Here is a 19,944-nt window from a genome sequence, read left to right as displayed (position 1 = left end):
TATTAGTTTTACAATATAGTACATTTAAAAGTTAAAGAATTATATAATGTTTAACACATAAACCTGCTCAGAAACACTTTTTTTTTTTACATTGTATGTTCTTTCATTGTTTTACTCCGCTGATGCACAGCATCCACATATGTGGACAGTCCAATAACTTTTTAATAGTACTGGTTTTTATGTAAAAAAATCAGTTGAATGCGAATGCAAATTCATTTGATTTTTTATGCAGATCTCAGTAATAAAAATCTAAAAAGGTTTTAAAAATCTGAATACAATTTCTACTAATTTATGCATGAAAGGGTTCAAGGCTTTCATCTATGAAAGAGAGGAGAAAATCAAGTTCCACTCTTGCTTCCATTCTTCCACTGTGAGAGGACAACTCAACACTATGAGTCTGAGAGGATGTGTAGCTGTCAAGACTCTGTTACTGAGAAAAGAAAATAGATTACAAAAAATAAAATTTTCAAATCAAACAAAGAAGCTGCTGATGTTTTCAAAATAATGGACTGACCACCCCAGAATCCAGACCTCAACATCAATGAATGTGTTTGGGATTAGGTGGATTATAAGAAGCAGAAAATACAAACAATTCCCAATACTGGCTACACAGTTTTAGAGGTGTGGAAAAATATCCCTGAAGATTTTTTTTTTTTTCAAAAACTAAAAGCAAGTCTTAGAAAACAAAGGAAAGGCAAAAGGTGGACACACTAAATACTAAAAAAATATTATATGTTGTGACATTTGGCCATCCAGATCATTTTTAATTGAAAAGATATTCTCTGACCTTTGCACAGTAATGCACATCTGTTTGTCTCTGGTTTTCCTTACAAAGTCTAGACACTTTGTCTTGAAAATGTTTGAATACAAACACAGATATGCACACACATAAAGGGCCGAAAGAGGAGGAGACTGACTTGTTTGTTACAAAGCAACAGGAATCGGTGTGTAATGATGACATCACACAATGCTACGCCCACCCCCACCCCCCCGATTAGTGGCCATGGCGACAGTAATCACAAAGGCAGCTGGATGGCACACACAGGTTGTACGAGAAAGTCCCTTGTCTGCCTGCTGTGGTGTAAAAGCCAAGCTGTTCATACAGTCTTTATCTACAGAATGAACACACACACAAACACACTCAACCAGTCACTCAATCACAGCTAATAGACAAACAAAAGCCCACTCAGCAACTCATCTCTTCAACCAAAAAGCAGTCCCTGTTTCATTTTCCCCTCATCATGCTCCAGCTATCAGATGAGCTGGACAGTGCACACTCGCTTGGTAACATGTTATCACAGCAGAGAGTCAAACTCCATCAACAACAATGTTCAATTTCCAGGAAAACGGGAAGAAGAACCATGTTGGTGTTGTGCAGCATGCTCCCAGCCTTCTTCCCTCTGCCTGCCTCCATCCCTACTGATTGTGGCCTGTTACATAAGCACTACCACTTGACCTTTGAAAGGGTGTAATTACTCCAATCCTATGTTCTCTGAAAACAGCTGTCATGTCATTTTGCCACTTGGGCTGTATTGTTCTTTGCTTGCTTCCATACAAATGCCTTGGGGCACACAATCTGTCAGGAGAATGAGGCGCTTCATTCTATCCCATGAAGCCCAAAACATTTGACAGAATTGTAAAAGAATTCATGCTTCGGGGGACAATGCAGAATATGTCGTGACTCACTGTGCATAAAGACATTATTATGTAATCTAATTCTGTTCAGAATGACTGCAAGAAAATGTTCAAAAAAACAATGAGACATATAATATCTCACTACATTAAAGTTACTATATTTCTATTCTACTTTATATTGAATAAAGTACAAATTATTACATACATTAGACACTGTGTTTGCATTTTTTCTCCACAGCCGCTAAACTCTCCCACATGTTCACTTTTTCTAATGAGCGTTTTTGCTTTACTTTCCATTTCAAAGAGTACAAAACTGCTTTTTCTAATGACTCCATGCAGCTCACTCATAAACAAATATCATAATTGCTGTCAGCTGTTAGCACACACGCACAGGCTCCAGCACTTGGTAAACAGCGAATAAGCCATAATGGGATTAAAAACACAGCCTGCGTTACACTCACTCACACACCCACATCTGACCATCTTACCAATGGTGAAGCTGAACCCATCAATGCTGAATGTGGCACTCCGGCACTTTTTGAATCCTTGTTTTTTGAAGGTGGGCTCTGTCATCTTGCTCCTGAAGCTGCACTAGACGGCAAACTTCTCTGCTTGTTGTTGTCAGTCTGTGCGAGACTGGAGAAAGAAAGGGGCTTGCTGGTTGGAAACCGTCCCCTGGAGAGGTGTTGTACGTGGGCAGCGAGTGCTGGAGACTCACTCCCTGGGTGCAGAGGAGCACGTGGTGGAACCGAAAACAGGGTGTGTGTGTGTGTGTGTGTGGTGAGATCAGGATGGATGATTAGAAGTGTGGTGTGAAGATTTAATGCATCCCGCTGGAACTCTTCTGCCCCCTCAGCAAGTCTGCCTCTACACAACTCTGCACACTCTTGACTATATCCCAGGTCTGCTCATGTGCCAGTGAATACAGAGAAACTGCTGAGACACATTCATCTTTCTCTGTCCCTCTCTCTCACTTATTGACTGTACTCTCTTATGCTCTCTGTCTACCTCCGTTACTGTGACCCTCCCTATTGCACAGCTTTCATAGCACATGACTAGCAAAGCGCTCTCTCTCTCTCTCTCTCTCTCCTGTCATCCTCCCTCTGAATCTCTATCACCTTCTCTTTCACGCTCTTACTCTCACACTCAAACGCCTCCTTTTTCTCTCCTCTCCTCCACCCTCCCTCTCTTTCTCTTTCATTCTCTTGCTCTCTCTCTCATTCTCTCTCTCCCTCTCTCTCTTTTATTAACCCACTCACTTAAGAGCTAATCATAAGTGTATGTATGTTATTCTGACCTTGTGAGCTACTGACCAACTCTGCCTACTGAAAGCAGCATGCTGTGCTGTTTATTCATGACTATGATCTTTGCTATCATAGTCACTAGGTGAGTATTTGTGTCACACATCCCTGCATCTGTTTTCATGACACAATATCATTTCACAAAAACATTTACTCATGCACGCAGCTCTGATGAGTCTAATGGATGCTAGAGGAGTTAAGTAGTCAAATTTAAAAATAAATAATTAATTAAAAGAGAGAGCGCATTAGTATTATAAAAAGACAGAGGAAATGAGAGAGCACTTATATTACATTTCATTATGCAAGTGTTTTTTTTTTCACATCACTTATGCTGAAAAAAAGTGATGCATTAATTTAAATGTGCATATCATTTCCAAATGAACCAATTATGTTAACACAATTACTGACAGGAGACTGAAAGACAAGCCTGCATTAATCTGTTATGCTGTGTTCATGTGGAACTGCACATTAGAATCAAGAGAGTTAGACAACAACTGTGTCCAAAACCACACTACTATGCTACTACTATGCATACCATGCTAATGAAAGCACTTCTAGTGGTGTACTGTATTCGGCATACTACTGTGTATTGTATCATGCAACTCTAGATGCAGCTTATGACTCCAACACGTAGATATAATCACAGAGATGTGATCCTTCACAAGTGTTCTCTTAACCACCCCATCCATATGATTACCGACTCAGTGTACCAGTATCATATTGCCCCTCAAAGACATATCTGTAGCTATAATTTAACTGCAATATTCTTTTGATATATCAGTAAATGATAAGCACAACATATTTACATTTCTTTGAAATAAACGACTGTGTCATATAGGAATTAAAATTGTTGTGTTTTTGCATTTTAATTTGATGTCATGAACTTTGTCACTAATAATAACAACGTCAGCAGGAACAGCAGGAAATGGAAAAACAGCTCAAGCTCAGCCTAGATGTAGGAGTCTTATAACTCTGGTCTAAAATCAACATAATCAGGAGCTCTTTCATTTCAAGTGATAATACTGTGTCAGTCATAATAATATGAAGGTGGTGAAGGGGGTGAGTTCTCTGATGTTTAAGTGCAAGAAACATGGCTCTTTCATTCACTGTATCCTTCCAATTATCTTCGCAAAAGGTGGCAGAGTGCACCTAGTTACTCAGAGGAGGAGTGTTATGTGAACTTGAGAGAGAGCTGATGAAAGAATAAGAGGACAGAGAACAATCTTGTACCTTTATGAACATGGTCGAGCTTTTGGTATGGCTCATCTTACTGAAAGAGTTGGCGAATAGCTGACAGCTATTAGGACAATTTAGGTTGCGGTAAGTCTAAATGCATAGGCACAATGAGGAGCAGTGATAGGAAATGTAAGATAAAAGAATGTGATTCTTTTGTTCCTATTCAAGCCCTTGCATACTGTACTACCACTCACAAAGCCAGCAGGCTTATTTTCCGCTATGATAAAAATGAGTTATCGCTAGCTTTCTGTTCACATCTCGTTACCATAGACAACAGGTGAACAGAAAGTGTATTTTCTGCAGCTGCGGAGGAGTGAAGCACGTCCATTCCGCCTCAAGGCCACTGGGAGCCACTGGCAGGAGAGACTATTGTGATGGAACATGTCACTTGGTAACCACACAAACAACTTTTTCTTTCATTCATTTCCACCTATACTGCTGTACGCAGAGGAGAAGAGGGGTGGGTGAAGAGGTTAAAAGGGGAACCTGAAGCTTATTGCTCTCATATGTTTTCAGCTTGGTGTCAGATGGAGTTCAGTATGTGGTGCATACTAGAATGGCTGGGACACATAGGTACTCTTAAAGAATAGGTGTAGGATAGTTACTATGCAACGTGTGGCTAAAGGGTGGCATTTAATCACTGTATTTTTAAGACCTCAAACCGACCTGATTCAATTATTCTAAGTTGATTTTATTCGCGTGCCACTGTTTTCATGCATTGTATGTAATGTCAATTCACTGTCACCTTTATTTGGAACACAATGGGTATTCGTTTTAAGTGCATCTGCTCAGTCAAGCAATTACTCAATGAGCCAACACGTATCAGCAGCACAATGCATAAAATCATGTAAACATAGGTCAAAAACTTTCGTTGACCCGAAGCCTGCAATTTGGCTGACTTCCAGCCATCACAACTTAAGAATGGTTTAATTATCAAGTTATGACCAATCATCAGGAAGTAATCCTCAAAAAATGACCTATAATCCACTCTATAACCTAATATAAGTTCTCTGCTTTTAGGCTTCATATCACAACACGGTTAGTACAGCATCATGATACACATACCACAGTAATCAGCAGGATTCTCTCTAGCCAGAGTGATTTCATCCAGGTGAAGAAATGCATCAGCCAGTAATCCAACTCGAAAAAGACCCCAAATCCACTCCATATCCTGTCTTTATCTCTGTTTATACCCTCCATATAAATGACATACTGCACATGTTTTGGTCCAGAAATTCTCCTCTTCTCTTAAGAGGAAAATATCAAGACCAAATCCTGTGACAAGTACCTCACCTCACATCTCTTCAACATCTTCAAAATAAAAGAAACCAATCCAACCAGGAACCAATAAATATTTAAACAGATGCACAGTAAAAAAAAAAAAAAAAAAAAAAAAAAATATATATATATATATATATATATATATATATAACTAGCTAGCTCTTTCTTTTAATTTACATTGATTTTAAGTATTAAAAACAGCTGAGAATAAACATCAAACTCAATTTAAAAATAAATAAATAAAAGTTTTGCTGCTGGTTTTTAGACACTCTAGTGTAACAATTTATGAAAATATATTCAACCTGACTATTGTTTCATAGTCTGTAGGGGAGAGCAGGGCACAAGCTGACACATTTTGGTTTTTGCAAAACAAATTAAAAAATATTTAAGGTTGAATAATCATGTTGTATATAAGCAATATATATGTATATCTCTGTGACAAATGAACACTTGAACTTTGCTTCTAGCACCTACTGTTTAACCCCTGGGTGGGGTTAATTGTAAACAGACAGAAGGTTAGTTGTAACACTTGCTAGAAAAGTCTGATAATTTAGTGCAAAAAAAAAAAAATTCAATATTATTCTATGTTGTAAGAAACAAATACATTTTCTAGTCATACTGTATTATATATTATCTATAAGACAAAGAGACAGCTCAGTTAATAGATTCACACAAACATCAAATTATTGGAATACTGATTATACAACCCCAATTCCAATGAAGTTGGGACGTTGTGTAAAACATAAATAAAAACAGAATATGATGATTTGCAAATCCTTTTCAACCTATATTCAATTGAATACACTACAAAGACAAAATATTTAATGTTCAAACGGATAAACTTTATTGTTTTTTGCAAATATTCACTCATTCTGAATTTGATGCCTGCAACACGTTCCAAAGAAGTTGGGACAGGGGCAACAAAAGACTGGGAAAGGAGGAATGCTTAAAAAACATCTGTTTGGAACATTCCACAGGTGAGCATTAAATATCTTGTCTTTGTAGTGTATTTGAACATTAAATATCTTGTCTTTGTAGTGTATTCAATTGAATATAGGTTGAAAAGGATTTGCAAATCATTGTATTCTGTTTTTATTTATGTTTTACACAACGTCCCAACTTCATTGGAATTGGGGTTGTACATTAATATGGAATACTGTGTCTGAATATCTACAGATTTACCAAGTGTTAATGTCAGTTTCATTAATATACATATATAAAACCAAAATACCAACATCTGAAAGATCCTAATAAAGTAGAAAAAAATTCCTGCTTTCAGATGTTTTCTCTTTTTAAAATCTGTGTAAATATATATGAAAAGAAACACATTCACTTTATTTGTCTTTGTTTACTAAAGCTGGTTTAGTTGTAATGCTTTGTAACAACTAATCTTGCAGTACAGAGTAGCATAAAAAGCCTGTGTTCATGTCTGCCCCGCATTAGCGTGTTCCCAATTCTCCCCTACAAGCAAAACTTGATGAGGCGGCAAGTCAATTTTTGATTAAAAAATGTCACCACTTAAAATATCAATATTCTGTGAGCATCTACATGTTAAATAATTGCATGTCTGATTAATTGTATATGACTACAATTCCAAAACAAGCATAATGTCCTCAGGTAAAGTATTAATGTTCATATCAAACATCAGAACAAGGAAAAAATGAGATCTAGTTGACTTTTTCTGTGGCATAGTTGTTGGTGCCAGATAGGGTGGTTTGAATATTCCCAAAACTGCTAATCTCTTGTGATTTTCACCCCCAACAGTCTCCAGAGTTTACACAGAATGGTGTAAAAAAACAAAAAACATCCAGTGAGCAGCAGTTCAGTGGGCAGAAACGCCTTCTTGATTGAGGTCACAGGAAAATGGCTAGATTTTTTTTGAGCTGACAGGAAGTCTACAGTAGCTCAAATAATTATTGTGCACAATAGTGATGATCAGAAAAACATTCCTGAATGCACAACACCATCAAGTCTGGAATGGGCTACAACAGCAGAAGACCACTTTGGGTTCCACTTTTGAGTCAAAGACTGAAGAATCTGAGGCTACAAAGGGCACAGCCTCACCTAAACTGGACATTGACCGATCTAATCTTGATTTCTGCTGCAACAAGCAGATGGTACAGTAAGAATTTGGCATAAACAGCAAGAATCCATGGAGCCAACCTACCTTGTATTAAGAGTTCAAGTCCCCATTATACTAACTGAGCATTGTTTCACTGCCACAGCCTGAGTATTGTTGCTGAACATATGCATCTCTTTAGCCCTTCTTCTAATGCCCATCTTCTCCAAGCACAGTAATGCACCATGTCATAAAGCAGCAGATATCATTTCTAACTGATTCTATGAACATGAAACCAAGCTCTGTTTCTCAGTTGTCCCCCAGCCATCAGATATGAATCCATTATAGAATCCTTTGGGATGGGGTAGAACAGGAGACTCACAGCCTGAATGTGCAGATGTCAAATCTTCAACAATTGAAGCAATCGGAAAAAGGCTACTCATACAGTTAATGAGACAAAATACAGTCTAATTTATCTGCTGATTTCTTAATATTAGCTATATGATACCATCAATATGTTGGTTAACAGTGAACTTTCTCATGCCAGCTGTAGTCTGTTATGAGAAGGTAACAAAATACGGCTGTAATTTCTCATAAAATCACTAACACATAGCCCAAACTGGAGCTAGACTAAGGCATGTTCATTAGCTAGCAACATTGTGAGTGCTCAAAACAGAAATGAATCAGTCACTCTGGTACTCAGGGTTGTAGCGTCTCGTACAGAGATAAACAGAGCAGGCAGTTCAGTCCAGGGCCGAGCCACAGCTGTTCTGAGGTCAGCTGAGAACCTCTCGCTGCTCACTGTGTAGTTTCATTGCTTTTTCCACATTGAATCTCATAAAATCCTTCAGAAACCTCTGAGGACCTCAGTGTCTTAACACTAGTCACAAACACTAGCTAACTACTGAAACAATTGTGGATAGCAATGCTGGGAATGGAGGGTTTAGAAAATAAAGATTTCTGTAAAGGTTCTGTTTGGTCATATTACAGTGACAGCGCTCACAGAAAACAAATCAAACTTCATCATTCCAGAGGTGCAGCGTAATAAATATTCTGTCCCCATTTGGTTTGGTAAGCATGTGATACTATGCTGTGCCTCTGAGTAGACTGTATTATCATAAGGGCGATGCTTCTATAGAAATGTATGTTTAGTCTCATGAATAGAGGAAAGCGGAAAAACCCTTCTAAGCTACAGAGGTCCGGACCTCGGTGTGCTTACGGCCATGTCCATAAGATTAAAACTGAACTGCATATTGAAAGCAGTGCACAGAAAGTACAATGTGTTCTGGAATCCAAATACATTAATGAATCCTCACTAGGGTGTAAATCTCTGATCTTAGAAAACAATTCAGTGTATCATAACATTTCTGACTGATCTGATGATTCACCTAGATTCATTTAGATTATTTTTAAATAATACAATATTTTTTATTAATGTACAAATGTAACTGGAGTATCTACAGAAGATGTAGGTACTTGTGGTAGCAGCATGTGTGTTACGCTGGAACAGCAGCATTTCTGGAGTTTTTAAATAGTGTTCACTTACTAACCACCTTATTAGGCACATCCATAGATCTCTTTATATTTACATTTCGCACAGCTACCCAACTTTTTTGGAAACGAGATTGTACACGGAATTTTTTCATTACGCCACGGAGTATTTCTACAACCATTTCCAAAAAAGTTGGGATGCTGTGCAGAATGTAAATAAAAATGAATGAAAGAATGCTATGATATGCAAATCATGTTAACCATATTTTTGAAGGAGAATACTGCAAAGACAATAAATTAAATGTTGAAACTAATAAATTTTATCTTTTTTTTTAATATATGTCCATTTTGAATTTGATGCCAACAACAATTTCAATAGTTGGGACAGGGGCACGTTTACCACTGTGTTTTAATCAATTCTTCTATTAACAACATTCTGTAAGCATTGGGAATTGAGGAGACCAACTACTATAGTTTTGAAAGTGAAATGTTTTTACATTTTTGTTTGATATAGGATTTCAGCAGCTCATCAGTTTGGGGTCTCATTTGTCATATTTCGCATTACATAAGCCTCCAAATTTTTGAGTGGGTGACAGATCTGGATCATGAATACTGGCTTTTGAACTGTGCTTAATATTTTGATAAAAGAAATGTATTCAAACTTTATTCAAAGTGTTGTAATAAAGCACAAACTTGTTTAAACAATATTTAAATTACACCTATAAACATCTGAACGTTTTAATTCAATTTTATGGATTTTGGTCTCATTTACTGTTTTCTACTGAGACCAGGCCAAAAAGATCATAGCCTGTGTCTTTTTTAGCTCAAGCCAGTTAAATTCTGCAGGTAACCACCCTCTGTTCCCTAGGAGACCTCTTCTCATGCCCTCATGCAGAAATATGACTGCATCTGATTATGTATTAGCAGCTGTTTTGGAAATGTACTGCTGGCTTAGAGCAGTGGAGGTAGAGATTTCTCCTGCAATATCATTCTCTCTGCTGCCATCATTCTCTGGAATTCACACATCCTCCACAGTCTAGTTTGTTTACACATGCTCTATATATAGATTTTTACACATCTGTGACTTACCACCTGTGAAATTTCCTCCTCACCTTTGATCGTCTAGAGTAAGAGTGTGAGAGAGAAAGTTGAAAACACTGAATGGAGAAGAAGAGGTATAGGAGGTGGGGTGCTCTGCATAAGGTATTTCTCTTGTACCTATAATATGACATTGTGTCTGTTATATATATATATATATATATATATATATATACATACACACACTCTAATACTGTAATACTCAGGTGTCTCTCCCCACTTGAACATATAAATTATTTGGAAATTACACACACTATACACACAATAAACAACTTTTTATTACATAGCAAAGCTATTTTAATGCAGATTTACATTGGATCAGAAATACAACTACACACAATGTCATTGGTTAGGCTCTGTCAACAAAGATAGTGTCCCTTATGTGCATTGTAATGACATTTGAAACAATCACTCAGTCATGCCCGAAGCTTCAAAGGTTCTCAAAAAATCTTAATAAAGTCATCTTTCACCCATTTCTACAATGATAGAAATACACAGTTCTTTACAATAGGCCATGCTGCCATATCTGGTAGGACAGTTTGGACATGACAGAAAATCCTTATCTCATGTCCTATCTTTCTCAAGAAACATTCTTCAAGAAGCTTGATATCCATGAAGATAACAGAAAACAGAAATACAAGACACCACAAACCATATAGAGACAAAAATTGAAGAAAAAGGAATGTATTTTCCTAGATGTCAGAACTACTGTATGTGCAATCATTTGAATGCTGGAGATCATCTCTAATTCTTCAATATCAACATTTTTTATGTGATGGTGTAAAAAGAAGGATGATGTCTGCATCAGAGGTCTACAAAAGGATGTTAGTAAAACATGTTATATAATAAAGATGCAACTGTGTACCATATGTACTTTATTTGGTACATAATAATATTGGCAAAGCCTTTTATTGATGTTTTGATAAGATAACTTACATAACATTTTGTCCATGTGCGAAAATAAAACAAAAAAGTATTTCTAAAATAGTAACTTTACAGGAGAATGCAAAAGCATATTTACTTTTAATGTTAGTTAATATAAAGAGATTTTGTTCCAGGCAGTTTTGGAGTATTTCTATTGGACCACTCTACATGAAATTTTCACAAAATGTAAATAAAAATGGAAAAAATGAAAATATGTCTTGTTTGTTATTGTTGTTATTGTTGTTCTAGACAGTGACAATTTAATGTGTATAATTCTGCTTATATATGTAAGTAATTGTGGGCCACTGGTTCATTAATCATGAAGTGTTCACGCAATGTAAAGTGTTTTCAAAGAACATAAAAAAGGGGGAAAAACAAGTTTTAAGGTTTTGATATGAGAGCTATGTATTATTATAAAATAATAAAAGAATATGTCATCACTGCCCGTACTAAGTACAGTTGTATGCAGTAGTTTACAAGCCCAAATTACATTGATTGCTTTTTTTTTAAACATAAAAATAAGTTACCATATTCTTATTTACACACTACATATTTTGTAAATAATTAAACATCCAATATAAAATTTGCCATACATCTTGCACAGGTTACATTTTATGTTTTATTTTGTCCCAATATGTTAAATTAGCAAATAAACAGTAAGTGTGCATTAAAATGTGCAGAACCTTTTCCCTGTAAAGGATATTTTAACCCGTTTTCAATTAGAAAATCAAGAAAACATAATTTGACCAGGGGTGCCCAAACATCTGTATCATGTTAAAACCAGGTCTTGATATGAGATGTAACAATTTGCTTGAACATAGCTCCCAGCAGGCCTCCACGTTAAAACTCTAACACTAAACCTTTCAGCCTGCCATTTTATTTGGCCAGAGATTCCATTTATTCTATTACTTCAGTATCATGGCAAACAATAATCATCATACATGAAATGAGCCATTTAGGACACAAACACAAAGCTGAGGACAAAGCAGGGCTATTTTTATAGTTAATTTCACCACATACAAAAACCACAGTAACTGAACAAACCTCAAACAATTGCAACAGTGTGTCCGGGTCAAAATTCACCTGCATACTGAAAGAACCAAAAGGAAAATCAAGGACAAGCATTTACAGCCTTACCATTCAAGCACAGCACAAGGCTTATTAACTTTCTCTGCTAGTGAGTGGGAGTGGGAGCACAAAAGCCCAACCTGTTTTTTTTCTCACCATCCTACTGTATCTGAGCTCTAGTCAACTGAAAAGGCCACAGTCCTCCAAACTCAGCCCTGAGCGAAGTCTGAAGTCATGTTACCATAGGAACTGTGCACATAGCTCACAGGTATCATGAAGTACATCCAAAATCAGCATGGACGGTTTTCCAACTGATTTGTAAAGTTTTATTTTGTAAATTAAACTGAAATGAGCTGTAAAACAGTGTAAGCCACTTATTAAGAGTGTAAATAAAGGTCAAGGGTAAAGCAGTCCAGCAATTCTCTCTAAAACTCTGGAAGTAAGCGGAGAGAAGCAGCCAACTGTTCTTGTAAATGTGTACTCTGAAACAAGGAGGAGAGGATATTCATCTTCAAGATCTATTAGACATGATTCAGTTACCAGCACAGCTGTGAGAGTTCTACTGGCAGTATGAGGAATTGGACCACTCTGACATCAACACGTACCATCCAGAACACTGACAAGCATGACTGTGTATCAGGTGTTACTGATATGCTTAAATCAAACGGGAGAAAAACAATTGTTGCCAGTTAAACATACAACCCCATTTCCAAAGAAGTTGTGACCCTGTGTAGAATGTAAATAAAAATAGGATGCAATGATGTACAAATCTCATTTTTAAAGGAAAATACTACAAACAAAACAAATTAAATGTTGAAATGGAAAAATTTGATTGTTTTTAGAAAAATATATGCCCATTTTAAATTTGATGCCAACAGCACATTGCAAAAAAATTGAGACAGGGTCATGTTTACTACTTTGATTCATCACCTCTTCTTTTAACAACACTTTGTGTTCATTTGGGAACTGAGTAGACCGATTGCTGTCATTTTGAAAGTGAAAAGGATTTCAGCTGCTTAACAGTTTGGTACCTCCTTTGTAGTATTTTATCATTTCATAATGCAGCAAATGTTTTCACTAGTGACAGGTGTGGACTGCTGGGAGGCCAGTTTAGCACCCAGACTCTTTTGATGGCAGCATATGTTGCCAAAACATACGTATATATATATTGTTTTGTATTAAAATTCTACAAGGGGGTTACACACTGAAGATTTTCACTCACCTTGCACCTGTGTAAATATGATGTGACAATAAACGCAATTTGATTTGACTTTTTTGTTTAGTTTTTTTGCAATTTGTTAATATTATAAAATGTATTATAAAATAAACAAAAAATAAATAAAATAGTTGAACATGCAGACTCTAATCTGTAAATGCAGAATATAAATGAAAAAAACACCAAACACAAACATCAAAGCAAGTGCTTTATTTTCACAATAAAGGTGACATTAATCAGTACAAACGAAACTTATTAGCAATTTTATTTAGTTTGGTCCCTTTCAAACTTCATTGCACTCTCTTTTTCCCTGCATGTCAGTACAAAGCCAGTGTCCTACTTTTTCCCTCATGGCAGGGAGACAGTCTATATACTGTTGGTGCACCTCCTCAAATGAGCTGCGTCTGTCCTTGATCTGGGAAGGAGCACTCACATCATACTGTCGGGAAAGGAGGCTACTCCACCTCTCCTCCACCACACCACAGACAAACATTGGCTATACAATGGGTCATAATGAATAGTTACTACCATTCAGTTTGTGAAATGTCTGCCCTGGTTAACTGTAAGTGCTATTATTATTAAATGGAAGCGTCTAGGAGCAAGAACAACTCAGACGAAGCAGGAGCAGCCACAAGCAACAAGCAAATCCCATAGCATCATGTGCTGAAGCTTGTAAAACTTATGTCTTCTGTTGCATCACTCACTACAGAGTTCCAAACTGTCTCTGAAAGCAACATTTGCATTGAATTGTGTTTCAGAAGCTTCATGAAACGGATTTCCATGGCTGAGCAGTTGCACACGAGCCTACAGTCACTACTCCAAGCGTCGGCTGGAGTGATGCAAAACACACCTCTCTAAGATTCTGGAGCAGGAAAAATGTAGTCCCAGGAGAGATGAATCACACTTCACTCTCTGGCAGTCTGATGGATGAATCTGGGTTTGGCAAAAGCTACCCATCAGAATGTTTAGTGCTCAAATAAAAATTTGAAGGAACAGATGGGGAAAGCCTTTTCCTGTTCCTGTGTAACTGTGCCTCTGTGCATAAAGTGAGGTCCATAAAGATATGGTTTCACGAGTTTGGTGTGGTCGAGCTCCAGTGGCCTGCGCAGCCCTGATTATAACCCCACTGAGCATCTCTGGAATGAATTAGAATGTCAAGTTTGAGCCAGGCCTTCTCGTCCAAGATTAGTGTCTGACCTCACAAATGACTTTCGACTGAATGAGCACAAATTTCCAAAGACATACTCCAAAAAGAGTGCGGACTTTTATAGCCACAGTGAGGGAGATTTTGGCAATGTAGTGTATGTCTTCTTTGACTGACACACATTCCCCCATGGACCCTTCCCTACAACTGCTTAATGTTGACTTAAGATTCCCCATCATTGAAAGGACTATTCCCCATCATGGAATATCATCCTCCAATGTTAGTTACCCCTCATTCCCAGTTACCCATAAATCACTGGCTTCATACATTACTGGATATCACACTGCTAGTTCTGACACTAAAATATTTTATTCCCTCAGGAAACCACTAGAGAGCAGTGTTTATACCACTCAGTTTTAGCAGCATCACACACTCTCACAATCACGTGTAATAAAATCTGTGATTCTGGCCATGTGTTCTTTTCTATTTGTGTTTTTTTTTTCTCAGAAGTTTATAGTAGAAGAATGTGCAGTAGTGGTTGCAGAGAGCTCTGTTCTGACCTTAAGCCTTGAACCCAGCACACAGAAAGCTAGAGTCAGAAGCAGTTATCAAACCCCCGCACTGTGGGTGTGCACTGCACATCCTCCAGATCCCACTCTGTTTGATTCCCTTAGATAAACACAGATATAACAGCAATAAGATTATTTTTTCATGATTAACTGTAAATGGCTGCACACACAAATATGTAAATACATTCTCTGTCAGTCATAGAAGAGCAAGAATGCAGATTGAAGGTGTAAAGCCACAGGCGTGTCACAGTTGTAGTTAAAGACATTTATGTAACAATAATTTCAATAATGTTGAGACTGAAGGCTTCTATTGACCATCTGACACCAAAGTTTAATTTGAGACCAAGTATCTGCTGGCTTCATAAATATATATGATGAAAAAGGAATCAAACTGCTGAAATAAAGAAACATATGCATCCACAGGTTCTTGGCCAAGATACATTTTAAGCCACAAGGTGGCACATGAGCATCAGTCTAACAATGTGTCTTTGGAACAATGTCTCTCTTTGAAAGGATCGAGTTCAGAACTTTGCGCAGGCCAGTCATGATCTTCCTCACCAAACTCAGTAAAAATCTTCTTTAAAGACTTTGCTTTGTGCAGGGAGATGTTGTCATGCTGAATCAGGAAAGGGCCAAATCCAATCCATGAAAACATTTCCACTTCACAGTGACAATAACACCTCACAATAACACTTACAGTTGATAGGCTTAGCTCTAGTAGAGCTCAGTAACAAACTGATTTGTTGGTAAGGTGTCATCCTAACACTGTGTTGCATTGAAAGTTACTGAGCTCTTCAGGTTGACCCATTCTACCACTAATGTTGGTCCAAGGAGCTTGCATGGCTGTATATTTGATTCTATGAATTTGTTAGCAGGGCATGATACTGAAATAGCTGATCCCATCAATCAGAAGGGGTACCCACATACTTTTGGCCATGTGTTGTGGGAGCTCTCCATGATCATCTGAATTGAGTTTAAATAACTGGCTTTGAGATGGTGTTCTATTAATCAAGCATTCACTGTGACGAAGCATATACTCAAGTCATGACCATTTTCAGAGGACCCGAGTAACTAGCAATCTTATCATATGAAATAGTTCTATGTTGTAATCAGTAAACAGCATCTCTTGCGGCTGTGAAAAGGTCTCAGCTCTATTCTGCAGGACAGAAACAAGATCTACTCTAACAACATCATGGGGACGTGATATGTATTTTTGGGCTTATCATGGGACCCAGAGTTGTGAAGTCTTGAGAGTAATGATATCATAGAGGTACAGCATAGCACCTGTGAAGCTATTCTATAAAAGCATCAGTGAATCTCCAAATAGGAAACTGGGGGAAAATATTGTGTTTGTTGATGGAGATGACAATGATGTGCAGGATGCAGATTGTTGCTAGGTGGCTGAAAGCTTTTTAAACAGATAAAATAGCCCCAAAAGTTCAACTCTTGAGTAATTCACTGGTATAGTGTTTTACCAATATCAAAACAATTATTGAATGTCTGACAGTACATAAAAGACAAGTCCGTACAATACCTACACTGTAAAAATGCTATTTCAAAACTGTATTTATTTATTTAAATAAACTGTAAAATGAATAAATAAATGTAAATAAAAATAGAATACAATGATTTGTAAATCTCATAGACCAGCATATGATTCACAATAGAACATAGAAAACATTTCACCTGTTGAAAGTGAGACATTTTACCATTTCTTGAAAAATAATAACAAATTTAGAGCTTGATGGCAGGAACGCATCTCTTAAAAGCTGGGACAGGGGCGACAAAAGGCTGGAACAGTAAGTGATACTAATAAAAAACAGCTGGAGCAGCAATTTGCAACTAACTCACATGAGTGGGTATGAACCGAACATTTTAGAGAGGCAAAGATGGTCATCCCATTATATATAGTACATAATATCACTAAAACATTCAGAGAATCTGGAGAAATCCCTGTACAAAATGGTCAATGCTGGACACTCGCTATCTTCCAAGTCCTCAGGTAGCACTGCACTGAAAACATACTGAACTGGAAATCACTGCATGGGCTCAGGAACACTCCCAGAAATCACTGTCTGTGAACACAGTTTGCCGTGCAATCCACAAACGCAAGTTAAAACTGTATCATGCAAAGGAGAAGCCATATGTCAACATGATCCAGAAACGCTGATGTCTTCTCTGGGCATAAGATCATTTAAAATGTACTGAGGCAAAATGGAAAACTATTTTGTGGTCAGATGAATCAAAATTTGAAATTTTTTTTGGAAACCGCGAACAAGGTGTCATGCTGACTCAATAGAAGAGGGACCGTCTAGCTTGTTATCAGTGCACAGTTCAAAACCCTGCATCTCTGATGGTATGGGGTCGCATTAGCGCTTATGGTGTGAGCAGCTTACACATCTGGAAAGGCAGTATCAGTGCTGAACAACATATAAAGGTTTTGGAACAACATATGCTCCCATCCAAACAGCATCTCTTTCAGGGAAGGTCTTGTGTATTTCAGCAAGTCAATTATAAACCACATATTGCATCCATCACAACAGCATGGCTTCACAGAAGAAGAGTGTGGGTGCTGAACTGGCCTGCCTGTAGTCTTTCAACAACAGAAAACATTTGGTGCATCATGAACTGAAAAACCTGGTAAAGAAGACCCAGGACAGTTGAGCAGATAGAATCCTATATCAGACAAGAATGGGACAACATTCCTCTCCAAAAATGCCAGCAATTGGTCTCCTCACCTCCCAGACATCTACAGGCTGTTGTGAAGGGATGCTTCACAATGGTAGACACGGCCCTGTCCCAACTTTTTTGAGACATGTAGCTGCTACCCAGTTCTAAATGAGTTGATATTTTTCATGAAATTATAAAACGTCTTACTTTAAAAATCTGATATGTGTTCTATGTTCTATTATAAATAAAATTTTTAGGAACTTTTTTTGGAATTTGGGTTGTATTTATTTACATAGTGTAACATGTTAACAACAAAGAAAAAGGCTACAATAACCAGCAATATTGCAGACAGCAAAACAGCACATGATGATTTATGCATTAAATACTCTAATAATCACTTTTTGCCTGTCAATTGATTTCGGCTAGTACAGAAACTGTAGTAGTAACAGGTTAGAAACAAGTCAGAAGTAGTGAAAAGTCAACTGCAACTTTCCACAGATAGTAAAAATGCTCTGTTCAGCAGAACAGGTCAACAGAAAACTGAGCGTTAAGAGTGAGAGAATGGCAGCTATGGACAGCAGGAGGAAGAACTCACCGTTTTCTGTGGCGGTTTCTGGCTCTTTCAGCACCTCGGACAGTGACCCCCTGACGCCCTGCCCCGCCCACGAGCGCCACAACCTCGCCGCACGCGCACTGCCGCCACCACTGGACTTCGGCTCACGCTGTGTGGAGTTGGCTGAGCGCACAGCGCTGTTATTCAGAGCAGAGCTCACAGAGCCCGTCACAGACAGCACAAGCCCACAAATACTACAGCCTGCAGACGGTTTAAGGCTGATCGCTCTTCGGCATGTCCCTCGCCGCTCTGCTGCTTTCACTGTGAGGTGACGGCTTATTCTCATACGTGTGGCGGTCTCTCTTCAGACTGCGACTAAAGCACCGTGGCCAGCTTTGATGTGAAGTTTAGTCACTCACAGTGAAGGTGCTCCTGGACAATGGTAGACTTTTCTGCCTCAGTTTGTTTTCAGCAGTTAAACGAGGAGCCCCGGGGAGCAGGAATGACGTAGAGAGCAGCTCCGGTTAAAAGCAGTGGGAGGAATGAGGGGAAATTCAGAAAATCAATTATTAATACAACTTACTTGGGTAAAAGGCCTGGAATGAACAACAGGTATATATTAAGCCTTAGTCAGAGTCAATCTCTGTTTTTAAGTTTATTATTATTATTGTTGTTGTTGTTGTTGTTGTTGTTGCATTCTGTCAATGCACTCTGAGGAAATGTGCTGCGAAATAAGTGAGAATTTCTGATTCTCTGTTTCTCAAATAGAAATTGCTTCCCAACAAGAAATTATTGAGCTATTTGATTTTATTTTTTCCCTCACTTTTGCACATTGTCCACCAGGGAGCAGGCAGGTCAAAGAATAAAACATGAAGGATCTTGTTTTGCCCTGTACTGGATCTGCTATTGTATTTAGGCCAGCAGTTCTCAAATTGTTTTAGTCTAAGGTCCGCTTTGTGGACAGTAAATACCACTTGCACACCCCCATGTCTCAGAAGGCCTCAGCTCCCCAGGTTTAGAAGCACTGATTTAGGCCACAGCATATTGGGTTTCCAATGTTGTACTTGTCTTGCTTTGAAAGTACTTAGAGATTTTGTAACTAAACTGAAAAGAGTTATTATTGTTGTTATAATAATAATAATAATAATAATTATTATTATTATTATTATTACTATTATTATTATTATTATTATAATTATATAACAAACGTTTCAGAAAAACAGGCAGAGCTAATTGTCTCTGTGCTGATATGTTGGAAGCATCAGACTTAAAGCATTAGACCTGATATTACCCCTGTAAAAGAGACTGTATTCAAGCTAGATTACCACCCCAACTTTGTTCTTTGTACTTGGCAAAATATCTCCGTCCCCACAGGAATACGCACAGTGGTGTAGCCTGAAAAAGGAGCGAAAAGGTATAAGAGCTCTTGATCTAGCTTTTCTCCACTCTGTGCCAGGGAACAAAGAGTTAGCTGCCACATGGCAGCTGTTTGCCTGCTTTTCACACTTTTGAGAGTCTGTTATACTGAGTTTGTTCAATGTTCATTTTCCTTTGTTTAAGATGAACATGCGCTGCAGTGGGTTAGTTCCCATGTCAAGGACATGTGCTTGGGGTGGTGTGAGTCAGCACAGACTGCAGGCTCCATCACTTCCTCTACCATGTTAATCTATCACATAAAGTAGAAATATGTGCACTTGAG

At 37.8% G+C, this 19,944-nt stretch overlaps 1 protein-coding gene across 6 annotated transcripts in view; it reads right to left on the bottom strand.

Annotated features, from left to right (window-relative positions):
* pde1ca (phosphodiesterase 1C, calmodulin-dependent a) overlaps positions 1–18,592 on the bottom strand; it is a 137,358-nt gene extending 118,766 nt beyond the window's left edge. For 3 of the 6 annotated variants that reach the window (XM_037537035.1, XM_037537034.1, XM_037537036.1), the window contains exon 1: positions 18,288–18,592. In XM_037537035.1, coding sequence (XP_037392932.1) covers positions 18,288–18,591 — 304 coding nt within the window. In that variant the 5' untranslated portion in view covers position 18,592. Of the gene's footprint in view, positions 1–2,123; positions 2,713–18,287 lie in introns of those variants that run through there. The other 3 variants (XM_037537038.1, XM_017700348.2, XM_037537037.1) reach the window with 3 other exon arrangements.
* Positions 18,593–19,944: the final 1,352 nt, after the last annotated feature.

This window comes from Pygocentrus nattereri, chromosome 3 (assembly GCF_015220715.1).
Source record: "Pygocentrus nattereri isolate fPygNat1 chromosome 3, fPygNat1.pri, whole genome shotgun sequence".
NCBI lineage: Eukaryota > Metazoa > Chordata > Actinopteri > Characiformes > Serrasalmidae > Pygocentrus > Pygocentrus nattereri.
The sequence above is the reverse complement of the archived record's forward strand: the minus strand, read 5'-3'. Positions and strand labels throughout refer to the sequence as shown.